Below are 13,661 nucleotides of genomic sequence, written 5' to 3' on the forward strand. Positions count from 1 at the left end.
CTTATCTTGAAATGGCTTTGGGCCTTGATAAATGGTGAATCATTAGTACCCCCCCCCTCCAACGAATTTAAAAAAAAAAATCCTTAGTAAATCTTATCTTAATTAGTGATGGGACGATTCCAATATTCCCCACTTCCTGACCCTGATTCTGATACAATTACCGATTCTGTTCTAAATTTCTGATTCCGATACAATTACTGGACACAATACTGCTTCATCACCCGACAGAACATCTCACTAATCCTTGAGTGGCTTTTTGACCTTGGTAAGTATTGAACCATTAGTATTTAAAAAAATAACATATTGTAACGAAACCATGTAACAATGGCTGCTTTCCATGTATATCTGCAGTTGCTGTTTAATGCAGACTTTTGGCGCTGGATGGACATGTATCTCCACAGTAAACCTATTGAAAAAAGTGCTTCTGTGGTCCTTAGGGATGAAGAACACTGGCCTGGATGCAATGAATGAGTCAGCATCATGGTGCACGAACGTTGTGAATGTTTCACCATCAATTGATGGATGACTAAAGACAAGACGATGCATCTTTTAGATTAATCATTTCATTTCAATCTTTAACTAAAGAAACAAACAAAACAATGTGTTTCAGAACATAACATAATTAATGTTGGGTCGATTAATCAGAATTGGGAATTAGAAAAATCGATAAATTTGAGGGTACCGGAAGTGGTATCGGAATCGAAAAAAATTGGTGCCTGTTTTCCGATGCAAAAACGATTCTTTTAATTGTCTTTTTTTTATTTGATTCTATTAAAAAAAAACAAAAAAACTTCCGTTGCTGGTACTAATGATAAAATAATAAATATTTATTGATTTTAAAATATCAGTAAAGTTTAAAGCGATAGATCATCCTCCACAAGTGTAATTTTATGTTTAGGAAAATATCTGCAAATTTAACATGTGTTTTTTTTTTTTTTTTTTTTTTTTTTACTGAAATCAGGAAAAGAACTCTATAGTTAAACATTTAATGATTTATAAAGAATCGGTAATTGTATCGGAATCAGGAAAAATATTGGAATCGTCCCATCACTAATAATAATGCACAACATATCACTCAATGCCTAATAGACATGATCCTCAAGTGTCTAAGGTCTCTCTACACAGGGGCTTGTCAGGACGACCTTGAATGAGGATACTTTTCCCTACAAGTAAACCCTGATTAAATATTAAAAATCACAAGTTATGTTACCTCAAGTAGCAACATGAAGCGTGATACTCCACCAGAATAGATAAATTCTTGTCCTGAAATCCCTTAAGACCAATAGACCAAAATGAAAGATATATTATAACAATTCGGGAGAACAAAACTATATTCTCAACATTTTTACTAACTCGGTGTTTGAGAGATAAAGAACTTTAATGGAACATTCAAATATCTATGTATTTCATACAGAGTTCAGGAAGGGGGCCCCTTGATTTCTGAGAATGTCAACTGAAGAAAAAATGAAACGAGAAAAACCCTGACAAACGTGCTGCATGTTTTGCTAGTGAATATGTAGCAAATGTTACAGTCATAGATGCTTGGCCAAAGAAAGAGGTGGGGTGCAGAGAGCTGAAAATATATTTGGCTAGAGTCAGACCACCTAAGAGATATTCTCTTTGTTTGAAAAAGTGCCTCATTTAATGAGAATGTCATGTTGGGATGGGTCTCTGTAGGAAAAGTAATTTTCCTAGATAGGCTCCAGATAAAACCACTATGAATAGAGATCATCTGAATATTATCTTCTGGTCAACCTCTGTGTGGTTAAAATAGTGACCATTACCAAAAGGCCAGAATCAATCAAGGATGAAGAGGTCCCAAGACAATGGAAGGGGAGGGAAGGTGGTTACAGCCGGCCCTTCAGAGGATAAGGAAGAATAATTGGCGTTGAATTTTGGAGGGAGGGTAGTTGGGGTAGCTCAGCTACCATAATTAAACTGCTCGGTAGCTGAGCTACCGAGCAGTTTAATAAGTGTGCATCTCTGGATGGTTGGATTCATTTGGTTGGGTTCTCTTAGTAAAGGATCGCAATAATAGGTCTGATGTACTTTGGTCTGAACAAGTAAGGATCTGATACTGCAAGTCTATCATTCAACTAAGTAGACAGCTACAATGTGTGAACTCCACAAAAATAATAAACATCTATTATTTGCTTATCGGCTGGACTTCTAGTTTTGTTTTATACAAGAACTCTTTGTTGCAGTGCTGGATGAATTGATGGATGGCTTTGGTCCGGAACTATGTATAGGATGATCATGGCGGTGCCGTGTTTGAATGAACATAGTGCATGTTCACAAATCTCCTCACTTCAATTTCTAGAGTGGCATGAATCTCATCTGATACCACAATGAAGTTGATGTCATGTCTAATTGCCCAACCATATTCACATATGTAAATTTGTCCCTTTTTGCTTCTCCCCTTTCCATCCATCTGATACAGTCATGATCCTTGATAAAATATTTTTTTTTTATAAAATGAAAAAGGGTCAGTTTTCTTCCTGTGCACTGTTAGTAAGAAACCTGTGTGAGGTGTCAAAAACCTCCAAAAGACCCAACTTGCTGACGACATATTTTTGGTCGTTCACTCGATCTTAAGAGTCCAAGGAAGGGTTTTCCTTCGGCATCAAAGCCAACAGACTGTACATCATTTTTAAGATGGCTTAGGAGGTCCACCCTTCGAGGCTTTGTCTTCTCTTTGTGAGAAGAGGGTTAGGTTATTACTAATAACCTAAGGTGTAATTACCAGGGCAGGGAATGCCGATGGGGCTGTTAAAGGATTTTTTGCAGAGCAAAGTACTCTTCCTTTAATCCCACTTTCTCGGCCTTGTGTTATATCATCCTGTCTTAGAAGGGAGGTAAATATTGAGTCTTTGAAATTTAACAGTTCCTTAGTCTTTTGGCTAGGAATAAAGTGTAGTATCTGTTTTGATTCTACACTTAGTCTATCCTGTCTTCTGTCAGTGAATGAGAAGTCCCAGACTGAAGCAATTTTTATTTTCGCTCCATTTCAGAATATCCTTGATTTTTCCCCCCATTAAAAACTGACTTTGTGTCTAACTTTTGGAGAAGTAAGTAAATAAGAACAAGATTCTTCTGGAAACAAAAAACAAATCTAAAATTAAAAAAACATGTAGCAAAAATTAGTTTTCATTAAGGAAAGTCAAAATACTTCAAAGTGAAAAAAATCAACTGAGACAAAATGGATGAAATTATGATGTGTATGTTTGAAACTGTTATTGAAAAGATAAAGACATGGCCAATTGAAAGATTTCAACAATTTGTTGGTGGAAAGGGTAAGCGATGGGGGATGGTTGCTGTTGAAGAAATGACTAAGACAACATTATCCTTTTGAAGCTGTCCCGTTTAATGTCTGTTGCCAGTCGGTTTGTCAAATCGGCATTCAGTTTTTGTTTTATGTTTATTTTTTAATTTTTTTTATGCAGAAATGGAGGTAGTTGGATTTTGATTATGTTTTTGAAGTCATAGTATTCAAATTTGGTTTGGTGGATCAGAGAACAATAACAGCAGGCTTTTTGTTCAATCTGAAAACCTTGTCTCCCTTGTTAAAAATAGTCATTGGTAATTAGGCTTGTGAGCTAGTCCAAATTCCTTTGCTGACCGTATCCAATCCGTGGGCCGTAGGTTGCTGATTCTTGGCCTATATATACACAAACTGTAATACTAATATTAAAAATAAGATAATTCTATGTTTAAATAATGAATGAAATCATTGTGTGCCCAGTTTTCATCAAAAGTGCATGTTCAATTGCTGGAGAAATGAATCATGTAAGAGTCATGATATTCATTGTGCACATGTACAGAGGGAAGGACATCAGCTGCAGTTTTGATTAATTTTGGGAACCTACAACTAATGAAAGCAGTTTGTTCCATGCTCTGAGTGTTGAAAAATAAATGTTCCAAAAGTCATGGGAGCTATGCTGTTTCCTGACTTTCCAGCCATGTCCACATGTGTTAGACACATGGACATCAAAAAAGAACCCCCAGTAGTTTTCAAATATAAATTTAAAAAAAAATATCTCTGAAAAATATGACCAGATATCTTTGAGAAATGCAATGCAATTTGGGTTACAATCATATAACAAATCTCTATTTATAAAATAATTAAGGCAATTTGTGTGTATATCAAGGTTTTATGGGGTTTTTTTTTTTTTAGAATTCCTCCTATATTAAAAAAACAAAAATGAAGAAAAATCTGTATGATGTATCTATGACAGAATAAAAATATCATATTTTAAAAATTATGTAAATCGATCAAGCATTTTTATTTATAACTTAGTAATCAAATTTTATTAGTAAGAGAAGAGCAACTGTCTCACATAGCCATCTTGAAAAGAACCTCAAGAAACAAAGGCGATAACCTTGCAAGATTTTTGTTGTAATGTCTACGATTTCTTATTAATTCCTTAAAAATGATTTTCTTTTTAAAAATAAAACTACTTGATCAACTTCCATGATTTTTGGAATATATTTTCATTCTGTCGTGAGTACATAATCAGATTTTTCTTTATTTTTGTTTTTAATATAGGAAGAATTTTGGAATCACAAGATAGTAAGGCCATCTTGCACTAAAACCAAATATCTTCAAGGGAGATAACTTTGGTCTCAAGAAGATTTCAAAATAATTGAAATTTACTCAGTTTTTTATACTTTGTATTCTATCATATCATTTGCTAGCGACTTAAAATTCCTTAAAATATGAAGTAAAAAAATTATCAGACAAATAATTGTATTATACATGCATATGAATTTAGAAAGAACAGAAAAGAATAAATAACTTCTTACAATAAACTTTTATTTTCAATTGAACCACCACTCCACTGACAATTTGCAATGCACCGGTCCATCTACAAGAAGAAAATAAAGAAATGAACAAAAATAAATTGTGTGTGTGCGTGTGTGTGTATATATATATATATATATATATATATATATATATATATATATATATATCAGAGAGGCGGTAGCACTCTCTATATAGGGATGGCCCGTACACGCCTATATACGCCTACAAAACAAAACTATCCAAATCTCGACTAAAATCAACTTATAAGTTTCAAAAAGCCCATATTCTTACAGAGAAGTGTCTTACGAATCCAGCGAGTGTCAGAACGTTGGTTAAAATGTCAAAAGAGAGCAAAAAAAAAGGGTACAAAAATGGCCAATTGTTCTTCTTTCTTCTTCTTTCTTCTTTCTTTTGAGACGATGTATCTCGGTGTACGAACGGTCTCTGACAACAGTTCAAGCATCAATCGACTTCTCTTTACACGGAGAAGTGCAGTGACCCATCGCTTTTTAGCTAACTCCATAATTAAATAAGATTACGTGTAATAACAAGTTTTAAACACTATATACCCAATGTAGACAGACCACTTCGAACACGGAACTTCTCTCAAAAGGGACAGCTCCAAATAATACACCGGATGCTCACAGACGTTCCAGTTTGCCAGTGGCCTATATTTCTTGGACGCTGAATATTTGAGGTGAACGTTAAGGTTTTTTTCTTTAAACATAACCCACCAGCGTTAATGAAACCACGAAATCTTTATCTCAGTTGATCAAAATTGTTATAAGAGTAACCTATCAGCAAGTACGACGTCAAAAAACAATGTTATAAAAACAAATAATTCTTCAGATTTTGGACTGTAAAATATGTACAAAATGTCAATGCTGTGACCAGGATTCGAACCTAAGTTAGCACGGCCACAACGTGGGGGTCCTAACCTCTAGACGATCACGGCTAACACTGACGTCTGTCGCTCTTGGCAGAAAGACACATGACTACTGTCAAACTATTGAAAAATAAGGAGGAAACTTGAAATTCTCACGCATGCGCAAAAATACACTATAGCAACCATTGTTAAATGCAGCTGAATCTCTTCGCTCGCTGAGAAAAGTAGATCAGACCAGTTCTTCTAAGAACTCACCAAACGCCAAAGGAAATAAGTTAAATTAACCGCAAAAGAAACTGCAAGAAAGTCAAGAAAAATTTAATAGTGAAGGTATGAACATTTTAGAACTTTATAATACTCTAACTGTTTTATCAGAGAGGCGGTAGCACTTTCTATGTAATATAGAACCGATGGAGGACCAAGAGGCAACTCCTAAGGCCCAAAACCCAAAGACCTAAAACCCAGCAGGAAGCGACCTGCTACTAATGGAGGCGGCAATGAGCCGCCTCCTAAAAAAGACAATACTATCATGAATGTAAGTTTAAAAATAAGACTGTAAGTAAAAATACTAATTAACAAGAATAAAAAAGCATTGGAAATGCAAAAGGATATAGGGATGGTATGCCAAAAAGTATACAAACAAGATAGCTATGAATGGCTAGGCACATGGAAATAGAATTGCATCCAAAGTATAGCCCTATAGCTTTTTACAACTGTAATGATGGCACGGAATGAAGATTGGAGAAAAGCTATAGGGCTATACTTTGGATGCAATTCTATTTCCATGTGCCTAGCCATTCATAGCTATCTTGTTTGTATACTTTTTGGCATACCATCCCTATATCCTTTTGCATTTCCAATGCTTTTTTATTCTTGTATATATGTATAATAGCAAAGATATCCGCACTTCGCACAGACTTTGTTGCACACTGCTGTCCAAAAAAAAATCTGTTTGTGTCAAAAAAACGAAAATAAATGGGGTTTTTTTTATCATAAAAATGATTATTTGTCCAATTATGAGAAGTGTGTGATATATCCAAATTGATGAAATTAAGAAAGTATAAGGAGAGGTGGGGTCATTTTTTGGCTCTTTTTGGTGTTTTTTCCTAAATGCACAGGTGGCCATCTTGCTTGCTAAACTGTAGTGATTATGTTGGATACTGAATGTCTTCAAATATGAATAACTACTCGTTTGCGTAAGAAATAAATGTGATATTCGTTCTCAGCGTACCCAAAAAAGTTGACAATTCAAATTTAAATGTTGAGGGGTTGGTAAACTAAAAAAATACCGATTTATGGTAATAATTATACCATAGCGATGTATCTGATATCATATATGGTAAAGAAAATTATATTTTATATTAAATTATAAAGAAAATCTGTTTCGCAGGTAATTAAACACACTTGCTATGGTATAATTATTATAATAAATCCTGGGCAACACCGATTAAATTTTATAAAAAAAAAAAAAAAAAAAAAAAAAAAGGAGCAGATAATGTATGAGATGCTGGATTTTGCTCACATGGAAAATTGACCCTGTGTGTGACTAACTCTGCCCTCGTGGAGATGCAAGTAAATGAGGACATTAGTTTTAATTATTTTTCTCTAACCCCATATCCCCCCTTCCCCCAGGCATTGAAAATAAGGGCAAATAAAACTACTATATACAGTGAAAGCAACGGATAACCCAACAATAACAAATAAAAAAGGTTACTTAAAAATTACAAATAAGTGAAATAAAATTACCTCCGACTTAAAAATAAAATAATTCAGCTAAGAATATTTTGAAATGAAAACAAATCTATTACAGAAAATATTTAATAATGTGTTCCGTTTTAAGCAATTTTTGCAAAGAATTAAACTATCAAAGTTATTCCCCTTTGGTTTTCTGGTTTGAAAATTAAACGGTTTCAGATTTCAGATAAAATAAGTTAAATCAAATATAAATTGAAATGAAAATAAACTAAATAATTAAATTTTAAATGATATTTTTTAAATAATACAGTCGAAACGAGACTATTATGTCAAATAAATAATATCATTAAGCTAATTATTTAAATAGATTTAATTTAATGTGATATGCTAATGACCGTAACTTAATCAATATCGATATAGTTTGAAGAATGCTATATATAGAAATTATGCATAAAATATAATGTCCCCTTCGACAGAAGGATCTGCCCGGCCTTTTGGCAGGGATCAAAGTGTACTGCAAGCAAAGACTAGTTATGACTAGCAAAGACCATATGTGGGGGTAACCCCACATATCTGAACATGGTCAAGGTAGGGATGACCCTACGACCACAGTTACTATCCAGCTCCCATTTCCCACCTCTCGAGAGCAGGATCCCCCTTTCCCTCCCTCTCTCTTCACATTAAAAAACGGCCTTGTGCCTAATTTGCTCAGTGGGGAAGCAAATAAATACTGTCTCCTTTGACAGAAGTATCCTATCATGGGCGTTAATATTTCTTGACGGGCATGTGCTTTGAGGTACCAGAAATAATAAAAAGCGGTGAAAACTAAAGCACTTTGATGCCAATTAAAACCATGCTCTTTTTTGTTTCTTCTTTCCTTTTGTTTTTTGTTTCAGCCTTGTGAACCAAGTCTATGACATTACATGATTTTAAATTGCAATGATTGAACTGTACTTATTAAAAAAAATATATATTATAACCGGAAACATGACTATGACAAATTTATAGATTTGCTTTTTATAAATTTAATAGAAAGAGAAAATATTCAAGTAATTTTTATTATTCGGACTACTGTTCTCATCTTCAGTGTTATTTGCACAACGTTTCGGTTAATGTAACTTTATTCCGGTGTATCTTGTTGAACTTGGCATAGTGGATAAAGTACTTGATAAAATTCAGTCCGAAGTTACACTCTTCTGGAGGTTGCAGGTTTAATACTTAGCGCGGGGTGAAACTAAGAATACGATTGCGAATTACTTATGACTTCTATGGTTGATGAAACAAGAAGATGCTACCTCCATGGATTAAATTAAGGGTTCTATTCGAAATTCAGTACAGATTTTTGAATTAGACAAAATACACAAGAAGGTTAGCATTTAGATTGATCGAAACGTTATGAAAATAACACTCAAGATGAAAACAGTAGTCCCAATAATATGAATTATCAATTCTCATCTCAAAAGTTCAGAAACAAATATTCAACTAAGTATTTGTTTAAAAATTCAGTAAAAAATTTAAATACAAATACTGATATTATTTTTCTACCAGTGCAATATTTTGTATTAAAATTTGTAAGAAAGATTAATTTTTTTTTTTACTTACAAAACGTCTTCGGCTTTTTGGAGTGGAGGGTTTCTGATTTGCTGTTTTTTCATCTAACCCAGGTATGTTGGCAACCGTAACTTGATCATTCACAGGTGGTGCTAGTTTCGTAACATTCAGATACAGTCTCCAACGTCGTCGGACCAAAGAGGATTTTTCGTCGGCAGTCATTTCGTTCTTCTCTGTGGAGCTGTTGCTGCCCGTTTCCTCAACTTCTGCAATAGGCGTCGGCTTGTGATCTTCTAAATGGTTGTATCTGTCCAAAATGTTTTCAAACATGCTACTTTTGGACGTCTCAAGCACTGACATGTTACGGGTGTAGCATTTCGAAGGTGCCTTATCGAGGACATCAGCTCCTGTAGAAAAACTTCGGCAGAGGGATATTTTCTTGTCTTGGCTGTACAATGCCCTTCGGTCAATGGCTTTGTTTCGCCAGAGTTGCTCACATTTTAATGACATAGCTACCGAGGCGAGTCCTTGTTTAGCAAGTGGGGACATGTGAGCTGAGTTATTTGTATCTATCAAAAATAACAAAAGAACACGAAGCATTTATCTGAGTAGTCAAAATGTATTTATTTATCATGTTTTTAGTATCTTATTTTAATTAATAATCCCATTCCGAGCTTTAAATAAAGATTATATATGAATCTTTATGCTATTAAAATTCTAATAGTTGTTGAAGCAATGTAGTCTTTGAGAGTTGTAAGACACAAATATGAAGAAATAAATTGGATGAAAACGCTTTTGAATATAAATAATAAATATCTGATCTTCCATGGTCGGGTCCGTACCGAATGGTATATTATTTAATTAGAATTCATTCTTGAGATGAGTATTATTTATTCATTTATTTTATTGAGGACTATTATCCTCATCTTTTTAGTTGTTGTTTCATGATGTTTCGGCCAACTATTCCTTTGGCCTTCATCAGGTGGTAACTGCGACAGGATAGGAACTCTGAATCTCCTAACTGCATTCTCAGCAATTACTGCCATCCGTAGTTGTCGTCTCACCACGTTTTGGCCAAATAAGCCTCTGCCGGCTTTGGGTAGGATTCAAACTGCTATCTTCAGATAATTCTCAGCTGGAACCATAAGAGATTCAACGTCTATCTATATAAATATTTCATATATCTTTACAGCTGTAAAAGAATTACTTTATAAGAACACAATTAATTGTAGTCACTATACAATACGTCCATTGAATAGTATCCCAAAATATTAACTGGTGAATCCAAGGTACATAACTCTTATTTTCAAAATACAGTTTATGGTGCTTAATCAGAACACCCTCCTTCTATAAAAAAACAAAAATAAATAAAAATCTGTGTGATGTACCAATAATGGAAAGAAAATATTTTACATGACTAATTACATAAATTGATCAAGTAGTTTTATTTTTATAAAGAAAATAATTTTTAACTGAACTAGAGTTTTTTTTTAATGCTAAGAATATTTGTACTTGTACAGTTTAGTCAAGACATTAAAAAATGAAAATGTCGAAAAAAGTTTAAATTGTATGTATCCGTTATAGAACAAAGTTTTCCGAAAAAAAAAAATTTCACTTAATTTTATCAAGTAGTTTTTTTTTTTTTTTTTTTTTTTTTCTCAGCGGAAAAACGCGTTTTTATGAGAGGGCGTTGAAGGCGGCCATCTTGGATTAAAAAAAAAATTTTGTTTGAATTTTAGAAATGACAAAGGGAGATAACTCCAGTTAAAGCGCCGACACCTCTCCCATCTCTAATAGTAATACTAGCTTTTCTTCCTAAAAATCGAACATTTTGCTCGGTATCATAACACATTGTTTTTTCGCTGTAAAAAAAAAAACAAAAAAAAACTACTTGATGAAATTAAGTGAAATTTTTTTTCAGAGAACTTCGTTCCATAACGGATGCATACAATTTAAACTTTTTTTTTCGATATTTTCATTTTTTAATGTCTTGACTAAACTGTACAAGTACCAGAATATCTTTAGAAAATTTCAATTTGTTCCTTCAGACTACTTTCAAGATGGTGTCACAAGATTGTCACTTTTCGTTTAGCCAAATAATTTGATTTTTTTTATAAAAAAAAAAATACTTGATAATTTACATGATTTTTGGAATACTATATTTCCATCATACAGATTTAGAAAAAAAAAATTTTGTTTGAAGGGAGTTCTGAAGAAGCACCACGTTTATGTCCAGGGAGATAACAAAGGGCAAGGAGTTTCTTCCCTTTTAAATATAAATTGTTTCATTATTATTTTAAAGTGACATGTAATAGTTATTTTTCTTGTCACCATGCACACTGCACCAGTACATGAATATTTTAGATGGTCGGAAGAAAGGTGAAAAAAAAATTATGAGGGATATGATGAGAAAAATAAAATGATGTAACTCATACATATTCTGAAACAGCATCACTCAAGATACCTTAGTATATATATTTCATTTTGATTAAAAAAAAAAAGAGTATCCAGAATTCCCTCCTTATCCAGAATTCCCTCCATATTTTGAAAAAAAAGAAAAAAAAAGAAAAGGAAAATGTATAATGTAACAAAAATAAAACAAAACAAAAATATCTAGTAGCTTCATTTTTAAATAAGAAAATCAAATTTTATGAGTACCAGAAGAACGGCTGTTTTTGCTGTCATTTTCAAAACAATCTAAAAAAAACAAAAAAACAAAACAAAGGGAGATAACTCAATAATTCAAACTTAAGATTTATGTTGCAATGCCTACAAATTCCCATTAATTGCTTAAAAATGGTTTCCCTTATAAAAATAAAACTACTTGATCAGTATATATGATTTTTGGAATATGATATTTTCGTTTTGTCACAGGCACGTACATCATACAGAGTTTTCTTTATTTTTATTTTTTAATAGAAGGGGAATCTTCGACAAGAACCAAGGGAACAATAATATTGCAGGGGAGGGTGTCTCCATTCATGCTTAACATAAAAAAAAATACAACCTTTAATTTTGAAAAGGAGGTGTATGACACCACACCATACTATCTTGATTATGTTAGTAAATAGATAGTAGGCATTTTTCTATTTCAGGAGATAATGACATGTGCCTTGGTGTTTCAGCGGATTATCTTTGGACATCTTCAAGCGTGGCTCTAGAGCCCTATTCAGAAATGGCAGTCTCTGCCGAATAGGCACAGGAAGGAAGATGGTGTGCTGCTTTCTGCATCATGTCCTGTCCTCCAGCATCAGATTTCTGTTGTCCTCTCCTTTCCCCACTCCCTGTCATACAGCACCTTGCCAGGCACTACAGTCATCTTCTAGCTGCTCCCAGCTGCCCAGGTCGATGTCAGTCAGTTTCAGGTTGCATTTACATATGTCCTTGTAGCTGGGAAACCTCTAGGGCGCTGTCCTGTTGCCAGCTCACGATACAAGATGCCCTTTGGGATACCACCGTCATCCATCCGATAGACATGACCCAGCCAGCAGAGTCTGTGCTGACAGAAGGAGGTGCATGCTGAGGCATCCAGCATGCACCAGCACGTTGTTGTTGGTGACCCTGTCTTGTCATGTAATAGCCAGGATACAACGCAGGCAGCAGAAATGAATACTCTCTAAACCGCTTTCCTGACATGTGTAGGACTCACTGCTGTAGTGTGCTGAGCACACAGCCTAGTACATCCTGATTTTGGTGTTGAGAGTCAGTTGGCTGTTACTCCACACACTTTTGCTCAGAATGACGATCACACTTGCAGCTTTAGTGATGCGTTTGTCAATCTAGCTGTCAAGAGACAGGTTGCTGGTGATGGTGGAGCCGAGATAGGTAAGGACCCAACTGTCGATACTGTAGAAGAGTGGCAAGGGGACGTCCTGGTCTATCATGCTTGTCTTTTTGATGCTGATAGTATTTATAGGAAAGACTGAAACTATTATGGCATTTGCTCCTCAGAATTGTCTGATCTATTTCTTGATTATTTTGTTTCAGTTTGTTTGCTTGATTAATCTAGTGGTCTACATCATTTCACTATTTTAATACCTCATTCGAATACAGCTTCTTATTCCAGAAATTTCTTTTCAAAAACTGCAAGGTTATGGAACTCTCTTTCTACTCACTGTTTTCCTGCTACCTATAGCCGCAGTATTTTCAAGACTAGGGTCAATAGGCATCTCCTGTCTTTGTGATAATCATATTTCGTTTTTTGTTAACTTTTTACATCAATTGGCTTCATGCCTTATCTGGAGTTATTTCCATAAGAAAAGAAATACTTTCTTGCATAAATTATGAGATATTTTTTAAGACAGTAAGTATCACAAATACAAGGTTGATCCTGTTTCAAATCAAAATCAGTATAATGGAGGAAAAAAAAAGTATTTACCGTCTTTTTGTGGAATGTCTGTTTTAAATTTATCGAGCATAATAGAACTGGCATTCGTTCCTTCTGAAGAAATAGAAATAATTTCAGTATTTTCACTGATCAATTGTTCTGGGTTGTTGCTATTAATGGTATCCTTGCTGCCACGTATCACAGGTTTACTTATGTCTAATGTGTTTCCATTCATTTTTATGTTTGGCACAGGTGACTCTTCTAATAATTTTGGTGGTTCTTTGATGACTTCAGTCTGAAATTAAAATAAATGTTTTTTTAATCAAACAAAATTTTAGTAATGTGATTTACTTGGATAATACAGTAAATAACATAAAATTCACTCCTATACCTCAGCA

The 13,661-nt window shown here is 34.0% G+C and overlaps 1 protein-coding gene across 2 annotated transcripts in view; it reads right to left on the minus strand.

Annotated features, from left to right (window-relative positions):
• The window catches only part of LOC145241454 (phospholipase D1-like), a 320,978-nt gene that overhangs the window by 37,712 nt on the left and 269,605 nt on the right, over window positions 1-13,661 (minus strand). For both annotated transcript variants that reach the window (XM_080104431.1, XM_080104432.1), the window contains exons 14-16: window positions 13,315-13,558; window positions 8,988-9,505; window positions 4,804-4,865 (exon numbers count right to left, since the gene is read on the minus strand). In XM_080104431.1, the coding sequence (XP_079960557.1) occupies window positions 4,804-4,865; window positions 8,988-9,505; window positions 13,315-13,558 (824 nt within the window). The remainder of the gene's footprint in view (window positions 1-4,803; window positions 4,866-8,987; window positions 9,506-13,314; window positions 13,559-13,661) is intronic.

The sequence above is a fragment of the Euprymna scolopes genome, chromosome 20, assembly GCF_053919585.1.
Source record: "Euprymna scolopes isolate OS-2025 chromosome 20, ASM5391958v1, whole genome shotgun sequence".
NCBI classification, from domain to species: domain Eukaryota; kingdom Metazoa; phylum Mollusca; class Cephalopoda; order Sepiida; family Sepiolidae; genus Euprymna; species Euprymna scolopes.